The sequence below is a fragment of the Triticum urartu genome, chromosome 3 (assembly GCF_003073215.2).
Source record: "Triticum urartu cultivar G1812 chromosome 3, Tu2.1, whole genome shotgun sequence".
In the NCBI taxonomy this organism is placed as follows: domain Eukaryota; kingdom Viridiplantae; phylum Streptophyta; class Magnoliopsida; order Poales; family Poaceae; genus Triticum; species Triticum urartu.
In genome coordinates, this window is record NC_053024.1 from 473781337 (window position 1) to 473797860 (window position 16524).

The following is a 16524-nucleotide window of genomic DNA, read 5'->3' on the forward strand; positions in this document are numbered from 1 at the left end:
GGTCGAGTCGGTGATCATACTGCTCGCGTTTTCTGTACTGATCCTGTCGGCGCCCACGTCCTTCACGCCGCGGAGGCGATCTTGGGCTGTGAGCCGACTGGACTGTGTCCGCCATCACAGACCTGCTATGAATCCTATTCCGCGACTGAGATACTGCAGTATTCTGTTCTCCAGCTGCTCGAAGCAAGGCCCGGATCTGCATCAAACCCCTGCCTGCCTTCGACTGGGAAGACTGGATCGACTCTGCTATTCGGGCTGCGGCTATGAGATTTTGGATCGAAGTGCGGTATACCTGAGTTTGAAGCGGAAAAAGCTGCCGTCGACTGGATTCAGGGATCCGCTGCCGAGCACGCTCGTCAAGTGCATGCTGCAGGTTCTCCAGTCGAGTGCGCTCAGCCAAGTTGGCCAGGCGCGCTTCCTCCAAGGCCCGGGCCTCAGTGGTTTCTCCAACGATAGGAGTGTGAAGTGCATCCATGTTGCGGCGGCGAAGCTCTTCCCTCCGCTGCGAAGAAAGGGGCTCGGGGCGGTACTCCTCGTGGACGCGCGACGGGTCGCCGCCGCCATCGCCACCGTTGTTGCGGGGGAAGCCAGGAGGACTAGGTGGTCCGTCGACCATCAAGACTTCTGTCGCGGGATCGCTGCTGTCACATTCGGATGCGGGCTCAACGGAGCCAGTCGAACAGGGCGTAGAGAGTTTCGTCGGGCTCGATTGCCATGACATGTGAGGTGGCCGACTGGCGGGCCACCGCGTGCCTCACCCACCGCTGGAGCCGTGACCGACTGAAACACTTGTGTCGGCGAGTGGCGGGGGATGAGGACACCATAGGAACCGACCGATACTGGGTTGACGGTTGCCAGAGAAGGACGCCGCGGACGCACGCACGAAAGTGTGTCGCCCCGCGGACGGGGAGCGCATCAATGTCGAGTGGAGCTTCTAGGAGCCAGGCGGAATCGTCGGCGATGAACACGAGCGCGCCGAGATGGATCTCGCGGCCCTCAACCAGTCCGCCGATGGAAACCATGATGATGAAAATCAGAAAAATTGCAACTCCACCAGAAAGTCGCTAAGACACCTGCCCCACAGTGGGCGCCAACTGTCGTGGATCTAAGACTGATAGTAGAATGGGGGTAGGTATGAGGAGGCAAGATCCTAGCTATGGCGAAGTTGTACACACGAGTTTTACGAGTTCAGGCCCTTTACGGAGGAAGTAATAGCCCTACGTCTCGGTGCCCGGAGGCAGTCGACTGGATTATGTGAGTGTGTGTTTATAGGGGGTGCCAACCCTTGTGCCAGTGGAGGGGGGTGGCTTATATAGAGTGCGCCAGGACCCCAGCCAGCCCACGTTACAAAGGGTTTAAGGTACATTAAGAAAGGGGCGTTACTGGTAACGCTAGTAATTAAGTGACATAAATGTCTATTAAGTCTATGAAGTAAACGTCCGACTGTTGTCGTGCAGAGTGACTTTAGGTCTTCTGTCCGTCGAGTGATAATTGTTGCGGTCGAGTGACCTTAAATCTTCCGAGTGGAACGACTTGTAGTCGAGTGGATGATGCTATCCCTTGAATGCTTCTGGTTTTAAGATGTCGTCCTAGGGAAGGGTGTCTAGGTCAGGCCTATGACCCTACCCTAGATACATAGCTTCGTCACCTGGTGAAAATGTCGGCGAGTTAGGTCAACTCCACCGCGCGACCCCATTCCGTCTGGCCCCGTCCTTTTGACGTAAAAGGGACAAACGAGGCGGCCCAGCGCGTGACGGTCCGGACCCATCTGGTTTGTTTTGTGTCTGCGCCGACCCATTTAAAACGCAAACTTGCGCTGAGTTTGGGTCGCGGCGGACAGCGAACGGACGCGCGCCTGTCCGCGTCGGGGCCGCATGGTAGGCGGCCGCCTACCTCCCACCCGCCAACATCAATGCGCACGCGCAGGTGGCCCCACCTGTCATCCGCCCAGCGAACGGTCGTCGTACTTCTTCAAATGGGAAGCCGTGGACCAGTCGCCGTCCACACTTCCCACTCCGGCCCCTCTCTGCCGCCTCGAAACCCGACACTCCACAAACCCTAGCCGCTCCCCGTCCTCAAACTCGCCGGCCGGCCGTAGCCATGGGGCTATGGAACTATGGCCACAAGGGGAAGCATGACCGCTAGGCCGACTCCTCCTCGGGACGCCGACGCGGCTCCATGAAGGAGGAGCCCGCATCACCACCGCGCGCCTCGAGTCGAGCCCCCGCGCCTGCCCCCTTCACCATCGCCCCTAGGGCCGCCGGCGAGCGTGACCGACGGTACCTGGCCGTGGACGTGTGCTGGCGGTACTGGGAGACGAGGACGCCGGTCCCGTGGAGCGACGTGCACCTCCCCAACAGCTGGCACCTCTCCGTGGACCGGGTCCCGATCCCGCCAGTGCCGATGAGCGGCCGTGCGCAGCGCGATGAGATCGAGCGCCGCCGCCGCCTCCTCCCCGACGGCCTCTACTACGACCAGAGGAACGCCCTCCGACTCCGTGCTCTGGGTACACGTGGCTCCAGGACAAGCACGACATGCGGCGCGCGTCCTACTTCGCCGGCACGGTGTCGGGGCCGCGGTGGCCATGTCGGGAGGTGCGCGGCCTCACGCCCACGCTGTTGCCTTCCCCGTCTCCGTCGCCACCTCCACCTCCTCGCATCACAGCGGAGGAGGAGGCCCGTCTCATGGCGCGTGTCATGAAGGACTCCATGCGCACGCACGATGAGCGCCAATGGGAGGGCCTCGAGGAGATGACGGCCCTCTCTGCGGTCGGCGACGTCGCCATCCCCGAGCTGGAGATGGTGGCGAAGGAGGAGGTGATGGAGGAGCCGCCGGTAGCCGCGTTCCACCCGGGCCTGATGGGCCAGCACTGGAGCTGGTCGTGCACGGCTCCGGAGATGGCGGCCGCCATGGGGGAGTGGACTGGTGCCCCACGCCGCCGCGGTCACCGGAGCGGGACGCCTCGCTGCGGGAGGATGTGGTGCAGGCACCTGCCACTTTCCACCACGTCGCCCCCTGCACCACGGATCGCCGGCCCACCTGTGGACGCCGCCGGACTACGTCGACCTCGTCAGCGACGACGACGACACCGGCGGCCACTGAAGACGGCGACGGCCACGGCAGGAGCGCGCGGGTGGCGTTTTTTTTATTTTGTTTTTATGTAAATTATGGCACTGGGCCGTTTAAGTGAACCGTGAAACTGGGCCGTTTTGTGGCCGTGACCCCTAAATTATATCTTAAGTTTTTTTAACTGCGTTTATTTATTTTTTTAGGCATTTTACTTAAGTTTTTCTGTTTTTTTAACCACGTTCACCCCGGACATGATTTGGGTGCGGCCGCGTGTTGAACAAAACTATGACCCAAGAGACAGACGCGGACATGGGCGAACCCATTGCTGCCACAAAGAGATAAAATCCAGCCAAACCGGACGTCCGTTTGAAGTCGCACGGTGGAGTTGGCCTTACTGCGGTGGACGCCATGGTGCTCGCGACATCTTCCGTGAATGCCCTGGACTGGACAGCCGCACTGCGCACGGTTGTGATGTCATGGCGCTGCATTTTCGCTGCGAGCCTTCACATCTGGTACGGGCAACGAGATAAACGTGACCAGCCCTGGCAGCCTGCCACTATTGTGGTCTTGTTACTGATGCTGTTTCTTAGTGTACCCGGGTCAGACTAGGTCTGGTCTAATCTAATCTGTACTATCTGTTGTACTGTGATTTCTTGGCAGTAGGCATCATCGTCTCAATAATTCAGGATAGCTGTGGTTTCCTCTCTCGCAGATTGAAGCGTCTTTTCGCACCAGCTTGTTGAGGCCCCATGGGAACCCGGACATGTCAACTTCGTTGCAAGTGCCGGCGAAGTTTACCAGGCACGATCGACCATGACGATCGCTGCTTGAAGCCGGTTCGTCAAACTTCACAGTCGCCAGCTTGGCCACGAGGTCACGCGGAGGATGTGGAGTGAGCATATCCGCGCGTTTCGATCGTATTGAGCTGGGCTATAGTGGTTAGCCAGTCACTCACAAGTCACAAGGGAGACATTCAATTTGGTTGGGCCGTGTCCCGCCACGAGTCCACGACCGACGACGGCCGGCCGTGGCCGAGCTCGCACGAACGATCTCGTCGTCATTTCGTCAAGCTCCCGAGCCTCCGACGACGCCCATGGTGGATGGCGATGCTCCGTCCATCCATGGCTTCCCTCACACATGTGTCGATTTCGCCGCCGCGGCGCGCCGGCACGTCGCCCTCAGGCACGTTTGCCCCGTGCGCAAGATAGGCGCGCACAACTACCGTCCGCTTCACGGCAGCACCCGGCGAAGAAAGGAAGAAAGAAACAGGGCCATACAAAAACGATATACGTCGCGGTCGCGCACGCGTATATATGCGCACCACACGCGCGCTCGGCCTCCACACCCACCCGCAACGCAAGCCGCCGGCCTCGGCTTTGTTCGTCCTCGACCGATCGCCACGCCGCGCCGCCGTCCGATGGGCGTCCACGCGCGCGCCGTGCTGCTGGCCGTAGTCGCCGCGCTGTGGTGCCGTGCCTCGGGCTCGGAGGCGGGCGGCGCCGACGTGCTGAGTCGGGCGAAGCGGCCCGAGTTCGCGGCGTGGATGGCCGGCGTGAGGAGGGCCATCCACGAGCGGCCCGAGCTGGCGTTCGAGGAGCACGAGACGAGCAGGCTGGTGAGGAGGGAGCTGGACGGCATGGGCGTGCGGTACGAGCACCCGGTCGCCGGCACCGGCGTCGTGGCGGCCGTTGGCACCGGGCGCCCGCCCTTCGTCGCGCTGCGCGCCGACATGGACGCGCTCCCGCTGCAGGTGCGTACGTGCCGCGCGGTCCCTGCTGCCGAGGCCACAGGACTTTTCGCGCCCATGCTCTTGCCACGTTTCCTTGCCCCTCGGCGTGCTTCTGGATTCCGAAACATGCGGCGCTTCAGTTTACACTCACAGTGCATCAGAGCAACAAACAAGTCGGGCATTCCCGCACCGAGTGAAACCCCTGGCTATGTTTGATCCGTTTCAGGAGGAAGTGGAGTGGGAGCACCGGAGCAAGGTGGGCGGGAAGATGCACGCCTGCGGCCACGACGCGCACACGGCGATGCTGCTGGGCGCCGCCAGGATCCTCCACGAGCACCGCAACGACCTGCAGGTCACTGCCCCTCCCTCCTCCTCCTGCTGCTTGACTACCATGAACAAACTGTCACCAACTCACCATGGAGCAGTCAGCTCGATTCTCTAGCTGCCAACTGCCTCATTCGAAACCATTAATCAGCTAGCGTTGGACTCGGCCGCTCAACAGATTTCGCACGATGGGCCATGCGCGGCTCTATTCAGAAACAGTTAGCGGCAGCACCATTAGTTTGTTGCGCCGTCCTTTTCCGGGCGGATTCCTCAGATATTTCTGTTCCAGGCTCGGGCAAGATCACTCGCTCTCATTTCAAAGGCCCCCTCGTCCTCTCCATCTCACCGGTTTTGTTTCTTTCGAGCAACGAGACGGCCTCTTTTCGACAAAGAAACAAAAGATGATCTAGTGTCAAGATCCGCTTTTGTCTCATCGAGCAGCCCTTTTGAATTCCCAATGGTAATGGACGGGATGATTTTGTAATCATTTATCGTGGACCATCCTCGAGCAGTCGGCCTGCACTGCACCGCTGATTATAAACTTTGACGGAGCACACTTGGTAGACCGTCACGTAGCATTTTCATTGGGACACGTCAGACGTCTCTTTCAACCTTTGCAGTGACCCACGGGCTGGCGTCGAGGGAGTCTGTGGGTCGAGGAGGGCCACAAGAAGCTTTGTTTCTTTTCCTGCTTCGGGCAGTGTTAGCTCGACCAACGGGATATATTGCAATGATCTTGACTTGGCCAGGAGTAACTTATACTAGTGTCATGCATATGACATTAGTCTAAATTACTACCTTCATAGTGTAAAGTAACATAATAGTAGTGTCATAAAGGACTTCATTAATTAGCTTGTAGACTCATCTTGTCTTGGAAAACGCTATGTTACAGTAACATTTTATGTTACCACTTTTCATTAACTACATGCCACATAAGTAAAAAAAATTCGGAGTGCGCTATATTACTTGCTAAGTTACTTCCATTATGACTAGCCTGAGGCAGCGGTAGAAGTGGCAAGCTTAATTTGGCATGGCATCGATTCCAGAGGTTTTGTCTCTCCTAGTGAAACAGAGTTACATTATTAGTGTCACTAGGATACTGATTCACCAAGTGTGTGTTTTCGAGATTCTCATTGTCCACCCATAGCTCCTTGCAAAAGCTTCTTGCAACACCCACTTGATCCTTTCCACCCCAGCTGCAATGCTTTTTTGCCCTTTGCTTTTCCGCACATGCCCCAATAACTGATATCATGACAAACATTATCACTTTTAGCTATATGTAAGTTGCCCTTTTTTTAATTTGGGTTGGTCGAATCTTTGTCCTTCCATTCTTTGTGTCAAGATTTGTGTTGTCTTTTTTTTTCACTGTTTCATGATGGGTTGGACTGAATTTACGACAGGACCTGGTCTGGTCTTAGTCAATTTTCTTATTGGGCTTGAAGCTCGTTATCTGTTGCTTGTTTTTGTTTGTTTTTATGTGTGCTCGCCTTTCTTTTTCTTTTCAGTGCGATTTTTTCATTTTTTTCTTTTTGGGTATTTTTGGTTGTTGGGTGAGTGTAAGTGTAAACATGTAATTACTGTACAATATGGATGTTAATTACACTAGAATGTGAAGATTTCACTATTCCATGTCTATTTTTTCATATTATAAAAGTGCAATTTCTGTTCAAATTATGTGCAAGATTTTTTTTTCTTTAAGGCAATATCAATGACACTGATTCATTTTTTCTTAGAAAATGGCTTCTTTTTAATGTATGTGTATACACACAAGTACTATACAATATGTGTGTGAATTCTACTGGAGTGTGAAAATTTCACTATTATATGTTAATTATTGCATATTATGAATTGTGCAATTTCTATTTTTGTTTTATTTGTTTACGCTATTTCTTCTTTAAGGGTAATAACAATGCCATGAATCCATTCTTCCTTAGAAAACCTCACTTTTATTTTTTGCGATAGTAAAATTGCACTCTTTATATGCTTGTTCTTTGCATATTACAAATAGTACAATTTTAGTGCAAATTTGTATGTATTTTTTTTCTTCAAGGGTAATACCAATCCCACTAATTCATTATTTCTTAGAAAATTTATTTTTATCATGTATTAGTTTTTATTTCATTAGCTTTCTTTATGGGTAAAATAATGCCACTAATTCATTCCTTCCTTGCAAATTTGCTTTTTAAAAGAAAAATCCACTATCATGTACTTTTTGCATATTATGAAAAACATAATTTATGTGCAAAATTTATTTTATTTTTCATTTTCTTTCATCTTTAAGGATAATATCAATGCCACTAATTCATTTTTCTTAGAAAAGTTAATATTACATTTTTTATTTTTCTTGTTCATTTAATTTTTAAGGTGACACCACCACATGTATTAAATCTTGTATATCTAAATAGCTAGCCTTAAATAAATTATTTCTCTCGACGTGCAAGCATGCTATCTGACCATGCAACATGCACAGAAAAAAAACCATCACAACATGAAATCACACATATAGAAAACCCCACGTCAAGTTGCAACATATATATTGCAAAACATTTTCCCAACAACGTGCTGAGTATCAACAAATACCATCAAAACCTCAGAGCCCCAATCGAAGGCTAGCCCCCACCAACCTATTTCTCTCAACATGGAAGCATACCACCTCACCATGCAACAAGCATGAAAAAGACCCACCACAACATGCAACCACACACAGGGAAAAAACCCCACCTGAACATGCAAACACAAATGATAATTTTCATTCTACCACGCTGTTTATATTTAATGAATATTTTATGTTTTATGTTTTATGTCACTCAAAATCGACTAATTATTCGGTCTCTTTTTTCTTAATCAAAGAGTAAACCACTTGTTGGACGAGAACGGACGTTTGGCTCTCGGTCTCCATGGAGGCCATTTTTTTTGCAAAATTTAAACTTTTCGGTTTCAGAAAAATCTGAAAAAAATTGTGCAAGTAAACAAGTATGTTATGTGTATGTGTGTAAAAATTCAGGATGAAATACATTGAAATGCCACCTGTACAAAAAGGACAAATCCATGGGCTGAAAGGATGAATAGTATCTTGTGTTAAAAAGCCCCAGATTTGTCTTTTTTGCACAACCCTCATTTCAACACATTTTGCCCTGAAAAGTTATACACATGCGTGTTATGCCTTTATGTATATCTATATTTTTTTTCAGAATTTTTTGAAATGTAAAAACATGAAATTTGATGAAATTTGAATTTGGAGGGCGAGCTCCAAAGGCAATTTCCGTTGTTGAACACGCTATAAAAAAGTAACTGGCCCAGATAAGAATTTCAAGCGACTGCCCATTAGTTGGTCCAAAACATTGTAGATCACTTCAGCAGGATCTGTAGGAAATTTACTATCAAAGCAAATCATATTTCTAATATTTTCAATTGTTCAGCGTACTGTTGTCCCGAGAACAACAAATTCTGCTGAGACTTAAGGAAATGAGTCAATCCCAGTTAATTTCAAACCATCAGTGATAACAGGGGCATCTACTATCTTTCAAATGATTCACAAACTGGCTCTATCTTTGTGGCAGGGGACGGTGATCCTTCTTTTCCAGCCGGGAGAGGAGGTGGGAACCGGGGCCAAGAAGATGGTGGAGGCTGGCGTCGTGAACAACGTCGAGGCCATCTTCGGGTTCCACGTCACCGTGATCCTCCCCACCGGCGTGGTTGGGTCGAGGGCCGGCCCGCTGCTAGCCGGCTGCGGCTTCTTCGAAGCGGTGATCACCGGGAAGGGCGGCCACGCCGCCATCCCCCAGAGCAGCGTGGACCCCGTCGTGGCCGCCTCCAGCGTCGTCCTCGCCCTCCAGAACCTCGTCTCCCGGGAGGCCGATCCCCTGGACTCCCAGGTACGCACCACGCACACGACGAGCTCTGTTGCTCCCTCCTGACGGCAATGGCGATATGGCATCTCCGACTGAGACATTATTACTGCGGGCGCAGGTCGTGACGGTGACGAGGTTCCGGGGAGGCGGCGCGTTCAACGTGATCCCGGACTCGGTCACGATCGGCGGCACTTTCCGGTGCTTCTCCAACGACGGGTTCATGCGGCTGAAGCGGCGGATCGAGGAGGTGATCGTGGCGCAGTCGGCAGTGCACCGGTGCGCGGCGGCGGTGGACTTCCACGCCGGCGGGCGGCCCCTGCTGGCCCCGACCATCAACAGCGCCGGGCTGCACGCGCACTTCGAGGCCGTCGCCACGGAGATGCTCGGCGCCGGCGGCGTCCGGGGCGCCATGGAGCCGTGCATGGGGAGCGAGGACTTCGCGGCCTTCTCCGAGGCCGTGCCGGGCTCCCACTTCTACTTCGTCGGGATACGGAACGAGGCGGCCGGGTCGGTGCACGACGCGCACTCGCCGCACTTCCTCGTCGACGAAGGCGCGCTCCCGTACGGCGCGGCGATGCACGCCAGCCTCGCCATGACGTACCTGCAGCGCCGGCACGGGCGCGTGGACTCGCACGAGGAGCTGTAGCCGCGCGCTGCTGCCTGCTGGATGAGGCATGCGACGAGTTGCGATGCGACCTCGGCCGGGCAAGGGCTGCGCGCGCGCGCGCGCTCTGCGGCTCGAAGAACCCAAGTTGCCGCGGCGATTATCACCGTCGAGTACTCTCGTCGGGAGTCTGTTGGGATGCAGAAAAACAAGTCCTCGTAGGATTGCTGAGTGGATGATTTTGCTGCCCGGCGCGCCCGATGGAAAACCGGTCAACTTCGTGCAGAAATTATGCGAAAAAAGAAGGTGTCGATAATCGTTTCTTATGAAACTCTGAAGCCATAAAAAACTTCACGAGATTGACAAAGTCCCTGAGCGTGAGCAAGAGATTAAATCCATACGGGGACCAATACAGAGAGCATGATTAGTAGAGCAAATTCTGACAAATATCTGAATCAATACACATAAACTATGTAGCACATGAAAAGAAAAACACAGCCGACACTAACAGCATCGACTTTCTCAAAAAAAAAACAACACTAACAGCATCGACGGGTACACATAGGAAGACTATCAAATCAAGGAGGTAGTATAAACGAACAACGCGCAAAGATGACGCAAGAAAAGCGGCCATCTTCACCCTGAAATCCGGCATGGAGCGAGCCTGTGGACACGCGCGGCAGCTGCGACCTCGGCCAGCTCAGTGGCGCATGCTGCCAACGAGGAAGGCCACGGCCGGGCAGAGCACGGCGGCGAGGAGCGACGAGGAGAAAGCTGCGGCACCGGACGTCGGGCTCGGCGCGGGCTCGTCGGCGGCCAGAGCGACCCCGGCGAAGGAAGACGCGGCGACGGCCGCGATGACGACGGCGCGGAAGATCTTGGAGTTGGAGGCCATGATCCTAGCTGCGAGAAAGAAAATGTCGCAGATGCGGTGCTCGAGCAAGAACTGCGGAGGAGGCGAGTGAGTGTGTGCGAGATAATGCCGGAGGAAATCAGGGCGAAGCGCGCGTTCTTATAGCTGATGAAGAACAGAGGAGCTGGGGAATGCGGTGGCCTGCATTTTACAGTCTGGCCTCCTCCACACAGCTCACGATCAACGGCTGGTGGGTGTAGGAGTAGGTGCCTTTGCTCCTCCCGCCCGCTGCAACTGCAAGCAAAGCACTCTGCGTTCTGCGACTAGTGAGTTGGAGTAACGGGCGAGCTCAGCCGCCTCGAGAATCTTCCGTGACAGCAGCGCGGCATGGCCCCCAAGCCCAGATTACAGCGGAAATGCGGTGCAATGTTCCGCGGATCGGGATCGGATGTGTTGATCGGGTGACAAGCCCTGGAAGCGAGCAGCCGGCGCAATCATTCGTCGATCCCGGGACAACGCCGCGTCAGGAGAAGGAGAACCATCATCAGAAAGAAAGAGGAGCATATCAGGACGTCAGCTTACAAGTTGCTGTCGCCGCAGAGGTTTACTTGAAGCCACGGTTTAGTTTACTTGTGACCAAGCATCCGTCCATACTGCGGTGGTGTTTGGTTCTCTGGTTCTAGGATTTTTTCTAGTCCCAACTAAAAAGTCCTTAGTCCTAAAAAGTTCCTTCCTATTTATTTCCAAAGATTAAAAAGTCCATAATCCTTTCCTAGAGGTTATTAAATAACCATGTTGCCTCTAGTATATAGAAAAATAACAATCAAACAACATCATGGGGTGGCGGACTAATAAGTGCATAGAGGAGCATTGTTGAAAAAGTTTCAAAAAGTCCGAAAAAGACTCTCCTTAATAGTCTTTTGCATTTAGTCCCAAATGACTAGTTTAGCCCTTAAAAAGTCTCTCCCGTTTAGTAAAAAAGTCTTTAAAAAGGATTTTTTCTAGTCCCTACACAAAAAATCCCTGAAAACAAACACCCCTATAGCTGCTGCTAAATCGCAAGTTCGTCAGTCCATGCCATGCCTAACAGCCGGAAGATGCTGCTTCTTGGTTCTCGTAAACTACTCTTACCACAACCGAAATCCAAACTACTGCTTGCATAAGTAATAAGTTTGGGACTTGGGAGCCGTGAGCGCGGTGCTGCTAATCAGAGTCTTCCTTGTGGTCATTTCCTGCACTGTCTTGTTTTTTCTTAAATGGAGGCATATCCGGTTTCTACATTATAATAATGCATGCAATCATCTTAATATTAAAAATCCACGAAGTAGCACAAAGTCATCAAAATATTACAGCTCGCAAACGAAGTGAAACAAAAAAAAATAAAAAATACATGCTCAAAATCGCAACCGGTAAGGCAATGAAAAGGATAAGCCCCCTAGACTCCTATCTTGTTATGTGATCGTCATTCGAACCGGTTGAATATAGCTCGTGCTACCATCTCTCACTGGTTGCACCTAGTAACCAAAGCCTCCTTGAAGTCCATAGGAGTAAGTAAGGATCACGTACGAATCCAAACCATAGCTCTGAAGATGACCTGCAAGAAAGTTAAAGTGTGTTGTCTGTTAAAAATCATATCATTTCTACAGTTCCATATAGTTCAAAGAAGCGCACATATTCCAATCCGAATACGAGCAGCAGTAATATGCTCAACCTCAGCTAACCACGTTGCAAGCAACGAGTCAATGACAACTGAAGGAGCAATGCTAAAGGCTATATGAATTGTTCTCCAAAATAATTTGGCAAGTGAACATTTAAAAATAGTTGTTGTATCGTTTTATCATGATTACAAAAACAACAACATGAACTACCTACCCATCATGTCAACTGCACGGTCTTGTTATCCATCCGTTTGTTTGGTACCGGCAAGCTTTACCTAAGATTCTCCAAAAGCTGTTCTCCTAGCATTAGTTACACAGCGGACGAGCGGATTCCTGGATTCCGATACCTCCCCGGCGCAGCCGATGGGTATGTCGTTTCTTTGGCACCATGTCATGCCAGCAAATTCAAATGTCTTTAATTCAAACTAACTGATCTTCATTTGTGTTCGCGCGGGAAATGCTTCAGATTAAGAAGTACTCCTCTGCTTGGCTAGAGTTATGTTGTTGCAACACCCCTGTGAAAAAACACAATCCCAAAAAAGATGAATTGATGTTTCTTCTGCCTTTTCATTGCAAAAAAAGCAAAATCATATCACTCTAGAGTCTAGATGCATAGTTTTCCTTCTTAGGAGATTTCCGGTGTTGACTCTGTCATTTAGAAGCATCCAAAAGATCCTATGTGCATAGTTTGTTGGCACTTTTCCAAATCCATTTGAATACGACATGAGCCTCCTCACCCATACAGAGGTATTTGCGCATCTTGATGGAAGAAAAAAAATTATTATTCGGTCCTGACATTTTCATATCTCTAGAGTCTAATAAGGGTTGTTGTGTTGAGTAACAAGAGTCTGAAGTTCCGTATTCTGGAGAAAAGCTTGAGCAATGAAAGGTGTGTGAAAAAAATAGTGTTGGATCTTCATTTTTTTTAGAAAAGGAGGAGGACCCCGGCCTCTGCATCTGGACGATGCATGCAGCCATTTTATTAATTATTCACACAAGACCGTACAAAGTCATACAACAGTAAGACTAAAGCCACTGTCTAGGCAACAACTGTCGCTACTCCTAACCAGTTGATGAAGGGGGGCTGATAGTCTGGGCTTAATACCAAACAGACCTCGCATCCAAACCTAACATTTAAGACCTGAGGTCCCAACCAGGACAATGCTGGAGGTACTCGAAGCCCACCATCCACAGCATCTCTCCCCCGAACAACAGGTCCTCCCAAGACGGCGCCTCCATGGAGGATAGGACGCGCAAGACACCGCCGCCGCCCAATCCAGACTTAATTTTAGACTTTCGTCCGGGAGGGGTTCGGAGGTAGATAGGAGAGACCTCGCTTCGCCTTCTCGGAGGGTAACATCGTCGAGTGACGTCGCCGATGCCGGGCCGGCCTAGCCGACCAAAGTTTTCTCCGGTCCCCATCCTATGCCACCAAACTTTCGTCTGCTCCGGATCCGGCAACGAGCCACGATTCAAAACCTGTGAAGATGCAAGAGCCATGGGGCTCGACCCACCAGAAAGGAGGATCGAGAAGGACCCATTGTAGATCTCCAGACGCCGGAACCAGCAGTCCGACGTGGCCAGTGACGACCATCACCACCCTGCGGCGGCCGACGGAGTCCGAAGACAGGATCCAGATGGGTCCGATCTGGATCCGCGGCACCCGCAACCATCAGGCAGGCCCAACGCAGCCACCACCTCGCGACACACAGGCCGCCACCGCCGCGCCGCGGGAAGACTCGCTCGCCGCGCCGCCGAACCCCACGTTCGCCCGGCGCTCCTCTCGACCCCGTTGTCCCGCGCCAGCCAATATGAAGAGAATGGGAAGAAGCCCCGTCGCCGCCCAGCTGGCCAGGCTTCGCGCGGCGGCGCTGCGGACGAAGGCAAGGAGGGAAAGGGGCGGAGGAGGTGCGAGACGTGGTGGCTAGGGTTTCCCCCCGGGTCGCCTGCAGGGGCGACGCAAGGAGGTAGACATATATCACTAATGCCAAAGGAGTGAACCTCTGGATATTTGTGAATTAATGGTTGCTCTAGCCACTTGTCATACAAGAGGAATAGTCTGACCATTTCCAACTTTGCATCCAGAATTCAGATTGAATGATTTAAAAGCTTAAGATGCTGCTTCCACCAGCTAGACCTTCCATTCTTATTCGAGGGAGATTTGTTAAGTAATAGCTTTCTCATATCAGTTTAACCCAAGGGAGAAGAACTTGTCCAGAATTTTCAACACGAAGGCCTTGTTATGAAGAGTAACATCCAAAATACCCAGCCTCCCCATGAGTTTTTGGTTTGCACACATTTTTCCAAGCAATAAGAGCAGGCCCAACATTTTCTTAACCAGATTTCTCCCAAAGGAAGTTTCTTGGGTATTTGTTGATTTGGTTAATAATAGCTGTCGGAAGAGCCAGGATACTCATAAGGAATATTGACAATGCTGAGAAGACTAATTTTATGAGCAGAAGCCTACCATCATAGGATAACATGGTTGCGCACCCAACATGTCTTCTTCCAATTTGTTGGCGAACAGGGGTGAAATCGTCAATTTTAAGTTTGTTTGCACTTAGTTTGGCCATCGTTGGTCAAAACTTGATGGTAAGAAACCTTGGCGCCACTTCTATGATTGCTAAATATTGCGGGGTGAGGTGCTAAATTCTTTTCTACTAGAATCGGTTCTGGTTGAAGGATGAATGGCATGTTTGATGGCCCATGAAACACGGACTAGACTTGCCTGCTCCCCGGCGTATGCCCATCCGTGCTTTTGTGTATGTGGCTTGATTTGATTGAAACAAAATAAAGATCCAGTTCCATCTCCTTAAAATCAGGGGGGATGATTAGATTAGAAAGAAAAAAGGAAAAAAAAGACAACCGTAGGATGAAGTGGGAGCACGGATGGGAGCATGGGGAGGGAGCAGGCAAGCCGGATCCATGAAACACCTATGCATGCCAGGGACATAATCTAGACTGTTTGGTTACCTGAGTCGCATGTAGAAAATTTCCCGGACGAAACTAAGAGTAGGCCACAGCATACAATTTTTTTCAAATATTTCGCACGCGGTCAATTATTTAAAATTTCTTTTGACCACTAGTTTCATCTCGTCGTTTCACATAACTATTGTGTTGTAAACTTTTCATTTCAATGGTCATAGAACGAATATAGACAATTTCATGTTCAAGTTTTGACTTATTCCAGATGAACTTGTCAAATTCATCGCACACTAGCTTCATCTCATTGTTTCACACAACTCTCCTGTTGTAAGTCTTTTATTTCATGTTCATCGATGAAGTTATTCCAAGTGTGGTGGTGTGAGATAAGTTCACCTTGCGGATAAGAGTTGAGAGTAACGATCATCGCGCATGTACCGTTGCATTGGGAGCACGAAGGTGCAATCAAATGTCGTTCTTGTGGTTTGCTCTCATGCGAGGAGAGGCAATACAAACAACCAAACAATGTGCAAAACATAGCCCATGCCTCGTATTAGCTCACACGGGCTCTACCGGACCAGGTAAGGAGGAACACACAAAAGGACGAATGGAAACCAAGCATGCACGAGAGCTATACCCCGCTTATTCCGGGATGAATGAAGCGCTTGGTAGAGTAGGCCGGCCCAGTATTGATTGTGAGAGATTATGGGAAGCTTCTATACTGGTCTTATAAACCTTTCGCTTGATTTTGCAAAGGTTTAATTTGCGGGACAGAGGGGGTGCATATTTTAGCCAGTTTTATTTTTTACTTTTTAATATTACTTCAAATTTAGTTTTCCTTTTTTGAAATTTATGAACGTTTAAAACTCTCGGGTTTAGTGTACCAACATTTATTAATTATATCACGTGTTAAAAATGGTCACCATGTATTTATAAAATGTTTGTCAAATATTAAAAAATGGTCACTATTTTTTTCCATTTGTAAATACACGTTGAAATTTAGTTCAGATACATTTTTAATACATGTTCAACATTTTTAAGATATACGTTGAACATATTTTGCATAAAAGTTGAACATATTCTCAAACACTTCTTGAACATTTGTAAAGTGCACATTAAGCATTTGTTAAATGCATGTTAAATGTTTTTCTAAATACACCATTTTCGCAGATATATATATATATATATATATATATATATATATATATATATCAATAATCTCTAATAGACAATGATTTTTTCAAATATGTTGAACATTTTTAAAATACATGGTGAACGTTTATTTAATGCGAGATGAACAGTTTTTTCATTACACAAAATTTTGAAAATACATGATGGATAATTTTTAAATACACAATTTACATCTTTTAATTACACTATAAATTTTAATATACCATAAACATTTTCTTAATACATGATGAACAATTTTTAGTATGTGATGAACATTTTTAATGCATGATGATTTTTTTGACTACGCAATGAATTGTTTTTAATACATATGAATTTTTTGGAAG

At 49.6% G+C, this 16524-nt stretch overlaps 1 protein-coding gene across 1 annotated transcript; it reads left to right on the plus strand.

The window, feature by feature from the left end:
• Positions 1-4147: 4147 nt before the first annotated feature.
• Positions 4148-10116, plus strand: LOC125544434 (IAA-amino acid hydrolase ILR1-like 2). Its single transcript, XM_048708130.1, has 4 exons — positions 4148-4819; positions 5025-5150; positions 8683-8997; positions 9092-10116. The coding sequence occupies exons 1-4, from the start codon at positions 4163-4165 to the stop codon at positions 9617-9619; spliced, it is 1626 nt and encodes a 541-aa protein (XP_048564087.1). The 5' UTR covers positions 4148-4162; the 3' UTR covers positions 9620-10116.
• Positions 10117-16524: the final 6408 nt, after the last annotated feature.